The 9,343-nt window shown below is 36.6% G+C and overlaps 1 protein-coding gene across 1 annotated transcript; it reads left to right on the top strand.

The window, feature by feature from the left end:
- The first annotated feature begins 315 nt into the window (after positions 1–315).
- On the top strand, positions 316–8,817 carry LOC144973050 (dual adapter for phosphotyrosine and 3-phosphotyrosine and 3-phosphoinositide-like). The gene is made up of 2 exons (XM_078915018.1): positions 316–513; positions 5,603–8,817. Exon 2 carries the CDS (start codon positions 5,780–5,782, stop codon positions 6,554–6,556), a length of 777 nt encoding a protein of 258 aa, XP_078771144.1. The 5' UTR covers positions 316–513; positions 5,603–5,779; the 3' UTR covers positions 6,557–8,817.
- The last annotated feature ends 526 nt before the right edge of the window (positions 8,818–9,343 follow it).

Below are 9,343 nucleotides of genomic sequence, written 5' to 3' on the forward strand. Positions count from 1 at the left end.
CCTTTCATGTTAATGTATTTCTTTTTCACTCTTAATCTTAAAATCCAACCGTGGTGTAGTGGTTTAGCACTCCACTTAGTAGTCAGTTGGTAAAAAATTACCCCAACAGGAAATTTAGTATAATTATAATTCAAAAAAAAAAAGAAAAGAAAAGAAAACACGCAAGCCACCAGGATATGATAGTAAATTGTCCATCAAAAGTGAGTAGTTTTCTTAGTGGGGGTGGGAGTCAACAGACTTTGGCATTTTTTTGAGTGTTTTGGCATTTTTTGAGTCTTCCCCTGGCATTTTGTTGAAAAATAATCTGGCAACCCTGACTTGGACACACTAAACAACAGACGACGAGGGCATCTCACTCGGTAGTGCAGATCATGCGAGTAGCCAAGCCCCTTTTCTTTCTTTGCTGTTTTGGGAACTGAATTGTCAATTACAATTTTTTTCGTTCTTAAACGTTTTGATATCATAATGTGAATGGATTTATTACACAATTGAATAAGGGAAGCCGCAAGAAAGGTAAGAATGTGTGAGTGTATGTGTGTGAAGTCGAGTTCAACCTACCGTTTTTAGGATGGCTCGTTTTAGTGATACCCATTGTTACTTGTAAAACAGTGGTCTGAGTGGTCCCTGCCAAGCAGAATAATTTTACCGATGTTTTATGTTGATGAAGCAGCCATTATTATATTTTCAATGTTATCAAATTTTAAAAAAATGGGTTTCAAAGAATATGATGGGATAATAGATCATAAATAATGTATTGCGACGTGCACGTTTTTTATAACCGTTTTTGGCTCATTGTTGTTGGCACTTTTTGTAAAGTATTTTCGAACTCAAAACAGAGACCGTGGCCAGATGGTTATTAGTTACAGTGTTCCAAGTCTAATTATTAGCCAATTTTTTTTCTGTACCTGACTGATGAATTATTTCTAGCAACCATAAATAAATGTTGCCGTTTATCATTTTTTAAAGGTGCCATGTTTGTAGTAAAAGAAAATTAATCTTACCTTAACGATACCCCTTTGGCAGATGAAGAAGAAGATTGTCCTAAAATAGAAAGAGAAGTACAAGAAGAACATTGTCAAAAAAAAACCCCAGAAAACCCCCCCCCCCCAGATCTCTCTCTCTCTCTCTCTCTCTCTCTCTCTCTCTCTCTCTCTCTCTCTCTCTCTCTCTCTCTCTCTATCTCATTTTCCTCTTTTTGGTAAATTTCTCTGCCATGCCATGCCTTCCCCCTCCCTGACTCCAGGACTGCTATTTCCTACAGCCAAGGTAGCAACTCAGTCCCTGTGTAAACAAAGCAAGATGGCGGCTGGGACCTCTCTCCTTTACCACTGCCTTAATTTGACCCGTGGATGAGATTTCAAAAAACATAGATTTTGTTATCTTATTTGTTTCTCTACGGCTAACAGTTCCGTATATATTTATATTTTTCTGTTGAAAATTCTAGTCAATTTTACAGAGTGGGAGAATCTTTGATCTCGTTGCTGCTTCTAAACCAGCATCTTGCGGCTATCTGGACGATTTGGGTTTTTTACAGTGAAAATGGCCCACTTGTTCCAATTAAAAAATAAATGGCAAGTGTTGATCATTTTAAGGTTTAGAAAATATACATTATTTTCGTATTAATCACTTTCATGTATGGTAAGTATGAAAAATATTAGGGTTAAATAGTTATGTGAATATGGAAAAAATATGAGGTTTTTGTCCTTAAAAGTGGGGTTGATGGCTTGTAAAATAAGATAGTGAGCGAGTGTATCAATTTTGATTTTGATGAAATTTGGCAGAGGTATTCTTCAATTAATTGTCAATCGATGTATTAAGTTTAAGTATAATTAAAATGTATCCATATTTTTGAAGTTCGTATAATTCCAAAATTGATAAATGTTTACTTCATTAGCTTTCTGAGACATAGAATCAAGAATTAAGAATGAAATACACCATTAGAAAGCTTGTTTTATGCTCTCTAAAATGATACTAACATTAGCCACAGATAATGCCATGGTGACCAAAAAATTAAGGGGCCAAAAATAAAATTCCAAAAAACGAGTTTCACTTTACAGTACAGAGAGCTTATCAGCGGCCACTGGACTAGAGTTATCAAAGTGCCTAATTGTTATGGAAATACTTTCAAACTAACACAAAATATAGGCAGTCTATTATAACAATCTAAAATCAATCCCATAGTTGTGTTCCGTTATCAGTCCTGCTGATATGTACACAATGGTACATTGCCATCACAATATAGCGAGAAATTAGCAAAGAGGGGTTAAGCATGGGATTTGAAGTAAATACGTTATATTTAAGTTTTTCAAAAGCAAATTGGGCCCTTTGTGTTAGATGAACCCATATTTTGGAAGATCCCAAATACCATCGTTTTGATACCCGTCAATCATAGTGAGAGTATGAATTGGAATCCTTAGTCCACCTCTAGCCCTTTCATGATTATATGTTTTTTTAAAAACTTGAAAGATTCCCTGTATCTCGGGAGGAAGTTAGAGTATTATACATATCATCAAATACGGCAACCTGGTCGCTAGTCAAAACATCGGTAAAATTACTCCGCTTGGCAGGGACCACTTTTTCTTTTACAAAAATACTGTTTTTAGTTGTAGTTTTGGGGGGGGGGGGGGGGTTATGCTGGTCAGTAACTAAAAGAGATCATGATTGATGTTGAAATTTAATCTGAAACTATTTGCCCCAGACCAGCTATATCCATAGTAGATTCCAGTGGGCCGTTGTTCAGTGGTTGATGTCCCTTAGGAGAGGACAGTCATCTTTTTATTTACCTTGGAACTGGTCCGATACAGGTTGCCACTTTAGCTCTTTCGGGTTGACTCTTACTCATATTAATCAAAGTGAAAATAAATATAGAGAGTAGTTAATTTGACAATTATAATAGAACTTTCGACCATGAATGACAATTTTACGACTGATCGCAAAGTGGACTCTTGAGTGTCAGTTTTTTAGGACGAGACACACCAAAAATATTTTTTGAAATTGTGGTATAATAAGACTAAGGTTCTAAGTGCGCAGCTTACTCTGTATAATAACTTTTGCATCTAAAGTTAACAGAAAATATCTTTTTTGTTTTTTAAAGCCTACTCACAGAAGTTGGTTCCAAGTGAGTGTCATACATTGATACCCGTCGATTAAATGACGAGTATTCATGTAAAGATAAATAAATATATAAAATATATACAAACAATACCAAAACTGTCCCCTTCCCTCCATCCCATGCCAAGAGAATATTGAAGAAACCGGGATCTGATTATTACGTGAATTTAAGAAAAAAGGAAACACAAGAGACATGAATCAAACTTGTCTTAAAGTTAAAGGATATGAATAACAATAATTCGAAAGTTGTCCGTCATGTATGGACGAAATTGCGTCACACAATCAAACATGTCTGGCCAATTTCCAATGTAAACATAAAAAAATGGCCATTCTCTCATCAGGGACATCAACCCCTGAATGTTGCCCAGATAGGCTTCTTAATCAATCAAAGCCTTGTTTGAAAAATGCGAACAATTTCAATTTTTATCATTTTTTAAAATGATTATAGCTCCCAACCAATCAGGCATTTTACATGGTCAGTCAGCTTCTACACACGTAGAATCACCCTATCAATTTTTCAAGTTATAAAAGAGATCTGCTAGAACAATATCTCTTTCTTCTCTTAATTTGCAAACCACCTCTGACATATTATCGTAAATGTAGGTGTCTTGATGTTATACATTTCAGGATAAATTTGAGTGCTGTAGTAGTGATTTAGCCTGTCTCTAAACTGTTCCGTGGTGATTGAATTTACAACGATGGATGGTAGGTTGTTCCACATACTTAGAAGAAGGGAAGAACGACTGTTCATGGCTTTGTAATAGGAAGCGCATCATTGTGAATCATTGATCTTGTTGTTGCTGGACTACGGTTGTTTGGTAGAATTTCTACCAGGTTGTGGAATACGCGATAGAGCATTGTCAGTTTGGTTTGCTTCCTTCATTGTTCCAAAGTTGTCCACTGTAATGTTCGAACCATCTGTGTCACGCTGTTAGCGGTTTTGAAATTGCCTAATGCAAAACGCACTGCTCTCCATTGTACCATCTCAAGTTTATCTTTATTTCTTTTCGTGATATGGCCCCAGACAGTGCTTGCAGTTTTTACAGAAGAAAGTTTGGTATCATGCATCATATACTTGGTGTGAAGTGGCTTCTTTTTGTTTGTCATGTGCCGTACTTCACATTTGTCTGGGTTGAAGCTCATGTGTCTGCCCATGTTTGAAGATTGTCAAGATCTTGTTCCACTCCCACTTAAATTTGGCAAAGCAAAACGATAAACAGTTCTATTCTGTTTATGTATGTACGTACGTTATTTACACAATATCATTTAGACCCCCTGTCCCCTGACACAGGCATGTCTACCATCTTGGAAGTTTCGGATTTGTCCCGGACATTTGAAAAAAAAAGATTTAATGGCTGTCCCAGAAAATACAAGGTTTACTTTTTGTCCCGGTAATAAGAAAATTGGCTGTTATATTGCAAGCTAGAATTGCGAATTTTATGCAGTCATGAACTACTGTACCATCATCATCATCCCTATCACCACTAAAACAGCCACCACTGCATCATTTCTACCATAACTACTACAATCCACCACAACATCATCGGTTCTACCACCACAGCTACAACAACCACCGCCACCACATTAACATCTCTGCCACTACTACGACCAAAAACCACCACCATATCATCTCTACCACAACTACTGCAACAATGACCACCACCACATCATCATCTCTACCACTGCTACTACAACACCCACCACCACATCATCGTCTCTAATAGTACTACAAAACAGCCACCACCGCCACATCTAATCTCTACCACCATTACTACAACAAAAAGAACTGCATCATCATTTCTACCACCTCTACTACAACCACCACCACTGCCCCATCAAACTGTTGTGGAAATTGGTGAGCTATTGTTTAACCCGATGGTTGGAGAAAAATGTCCTCCCTTTTTGTGGTCAGTTATTCTCACCAGTGGTAGTGTTATCTTGAGGAGTTATCCAAGTAATATTATATTTGTAAACCTGTGAGTGAGGATACCTCTTTTGTTGCGAGTAGATTGGTAACTACATATAATTACCTCTGGCACCATTGTAACCATATTATCCTCTTGACATCAGATGTTTGACTGTCTTTTATGACATTACTATTGCGCAGCATGTTGTTCCTGAAATTTGAGGTATTATCCGTAAAATGTCCCTGAAATTTGAAATTGATGGGAGGTATGCCGACTGACAGCCTTCTGTTATTGCGCATGCACATGCGAGCTTGAATCCAAGTAGCCACGCAAGGCTATTCAGACTGGGTCCAAATTGTCATTCAAATTTATTTAACCTGTTTACTTTCTTAAGTTTTTTTTTTCATATACATCCGTATCCTACTAAATGTCATATGGTCTTTATATAATTTGTCAATGTTATGAATGTCCTCTATAGTGGAGTGCATACATAAGATTGGTATTAGATAGTTTTTTATTTAATGGCTTTGATAATTGGGAAATGTTATTTAACTTCTTTTCTGTTTTATCTTATTTTTCCCCAGCACTGGAGAATGCTGGGACAGTGAAGTTGCTACAAACCATCTTCCATACTCAAGATGAGGAGGTTAGAAGCCTTCAATTAGAGTTTTGAAGCGCAATCATCATATTTGATTCTGTGGAAGTTTTCTATTTTTGTTATCAGTGTCAATAGTGAAACATCTTCTTGCTAAAAGCCAACCATGAACGACCAATACATCAACACTTTAGAAATAGAGAATTTGCCTTGGCATCATCCCAATTTGACCAGGCATACAGCAGAGAGTATGTTGATGCAGAACGGTGTCGATGGGACATATTTGCTGCGACCTAGTTCCAAGGGGTGTGGTGAATATGCTCTATCTGTTAAGTGTGAACAAGCTGTGAAACACTTTAATATTGTTTGGACAGGATCAGAAATAATATTTGGCCAGTGTACTTTTCAAAATGCTTCCGACTTTGTTGAACACTTCAAAAACAAACCTCTTTTGTGTGGAGAATCTGGGCAGGTAGTTCTTTTAACTATACCATATCCAAGAGATGTGAGTGAGCCAGAAATGTATGAGTCTGTGACGTTACATGCAGAGTTTAGTACTGCTGATGAGCCAAGGATAACCCATGCTGACTTTTCTGTGAATTCGAAAGAAGGATTTCTTACTAAAATGGGGCGTCATTTTAAAACGTGGAGAACAAGGTGGTTTGTCTTACAGCGAAATGAATTGAAATATTTCAAACAAAAGTTTAGTAAATCACCAATTCGTATTTTGGATTTAAACCAGTGCAGGTCCTGTAGTCAAGATTTTTCTCATAAGGATAAAAGTTGTGTTATTCGATTGGATATGGGGTGGCGTGTTTTCTTTCTATATTCAGTATCAGAACAAGATATGAATGACTGGATTAAACGCATCAATTGGAGATTGAGAGCCAACAACACCCGAGGCAGTATCAATGCAAATCACCATACTGGCCATTCATTATGAGTGAACTTTGTATTGCAATAGCTTCAATTTGATTTTCTGTTCTTCTTTTTAAAAAATTTATTTATATTTTCTTTGTGGCTAGTCTTTGTATTTTTACTTCCGTTATCTGTCTCCCCTACTGATTTGAGTTGGCTTTTTTTTTTTCTTCTTCTACCACGTCTCCCCCCCTCCCCCTCGAATATTATTATTTTTTGTTTGAACTTTTATTTTAATCTTTCAGCCCTCCCCCTCGAATATTATTATTTTTTGTTTGAACTTTAAATCTTTCAGAAGTGTGATTTAAAAAAAAAATCTCTTGAAGACTGCTTTTATTTTTAATGGGACCCCCCACACATATACAAATTAACCTGCCCTGTAAAAATATACGGTGAGGAAGCCCACCAAATCCAATGATTTTACACATTTTCTCTACTCCAATGAACTGTTGTATTTGCTGTAAGATATTATGACAAATAGAAGCTCTGCAAACCAGTTGTTTGGTCTCCATTCAAGTCAAGCTTGGATTATTTTACGTGATTTATTTATGTTGTGCTTGCATAATTGAACATAAAATTAACTTTTGTTTAGTTGATACAGTGGTCTCCGTTTAAATAAAATGAAAGACATTGTAATTTGTGTTTGCGAGATCACATCTCACTAGTCCACCAGAGATTCCTTTTCACAAACCAATCAACACCTTAGTCAGTAATTGAATATTGTGACAATAATGGGCAGTCTCGGAAGCTCATTGAAATGGTGCTAGGGAAGGGGGAGGGGGTGGATTAGGGACGGGCATGTTGTCTCACTTGTGGTGATGTCGACTCAGTGCTGGGACCGGGGTAAGGAATGGGAGGGCGCAGGCTGCCACCAAATGCGGTCATCGATTAAGATAGTTATTTTGATGACCACCGTTTGTTTACAGAAGTGTTAAGTGTGTGTACGATGAGAGGTATGAAGACAAGTTTATTTTGTGCTACATATCAGCTCACTGAACCAGCAATCGCAGACGTTACACAAATAAACAACCAAAAGAAAAGACAAAACAAACCATTTTTAGGCTTATTTTTCAGTATAGTCGGAACCAGTTGACAGAAATATAGATGATATATAAACAGGTGCATCCAACTTCTCCTCGTACTCGTATGCACCTACGGCGTTATGTTGTCCATATTTTTTCAAAACGGAAAGGGTTTGTAAGGAGAGAAAAAAATCCAACTTTATAATGGTCCAATAGCAGTTCCAAGCCTGAAACCTGGTGCATACAATAAGTATGCCACATTTTTTTTAAACGGAGGCCACTGTATTTCTTCTATGTGTATGTGTGAGAGAGAGGGGGGGGGGGGGGGGGGGATGAAGTGAACGATAAAATCATAGGAATGTGTATGAGTCTTTCTGTCTTGTCCTGAGGATTTCAAAATTTTGCTTTAACTTGGATCACGTGTGTGCAGTCTTTACGCCATTCGCCGTTATGTCTGAATTTCATTTTATGTCCGCAACCCAAAGTTATATGTATGTTTTAAAGGATTGTTAATATCAATCGGTGCTAAACTATGTGTTAAACTAACCCGTTCCCCATCCATCTTACAACTGCCCATTCCTGTTGTAACGAGTTGCAGCATCCTGTTTTTATTACCTTGATATAACGATCACAACATTCTGATACCTTGTGACGCAGTTGTAAAACAACACTGCGTGTGTATCCCCAAGGCTTTCCTGTTCAAGTCTCTCTCTCTCTCTCTCTCTCTCTCTCTCTCTCTCTCTCTCTCTCTCTCTCTCTCTCTCTCTCTCTCTCTCTCGCACATTCTTACATAGGTATCTCTTTCAACTTTTGATATTTCTCATTCCTTAATGTTCTTTAAAAGTGTTTAACGAAGAACTTTTTACTTTTCTATATAATATGAAAAGAAAATTCGACCAGTAATAATTTCCACCTTCGGTCGCATTCCTCTTGTTCCTACTCATCTTTCTTTGGATACATTTATTCACTGGAATTATAGTTTTTGTGCTTTCGATTGTCTTTTCTGATTTCTGTATTCTGTTGACATTTACCCGTAAAATGTGTAGATCTACAATGGGTTTTGGCTTGCAACATGCTGTCTTTATTTTATTATATTTTTTTCACGAATTGATTGAAAAATAACACTTGGATGATATACATATAACAATGCCCTGTTTGTATTTGTTTGATGCAGCAGCATAATAAAATAATGATTATATTTAATGAATCACCACATGTCCCAATGTTGTTACAATAAAATTGTATTTTGTAAGAGAATTTTAAATGCATCTCCTGTTTTTGTTTTTGTTTTCGCATTGACAATCCACAGATAAGACCATTAGATTAATTCATTCGTTCATTTTCCCAGAACTATTAACATGCCATTTGCGATTTGATATTTAAATTAATTTAATGTGATATGATCTAACCAATTTTTTTTTAAAGGCCGAATTTGTCGGGTTTATTATTAAACCCAATGTGTCAGCCTTAATTTATGTAATGCATAGTGTAAAATGAATGAATAGAATTATTGATATTTATCGATTTAATGACTTGAGCGTACTAGTGGAAAAATGAAAAAGAAATAGTTAAATAAGATACAAAAGGAATCGTCAAGGGGAAAACAATGATAATCCCTAGTCATAATATAAGTTATGTCCTTCGGGCTTTTATTACCCGCGCACTGTGTGTGTTTGTTTGTTTGTGTAAACGTTTGCCTGACTCACATTAACGCCTAATATGGTGACCTTCCGGTTGGCATGTGGTGTCGACTATTATGGATGGCCAAGATAGGATTACGCAGTTATAAT

This window comes from Berghia stephanieae, chromosome 5 (genome assembly GCF_034508935.2).
Source record: "Berghia stephanieae isolate SIO BIC M18660-M18661 chromosome 5, UCSD_Bste_1.3, whole genome shotgun sequence".
NCBI classification, from domain to species: Eukaryota; Metazoa; Mollusca; class Gastropoda; order Nudibranchia; family Aeolidiidae; genus Berghia; species Berghia stephanieae.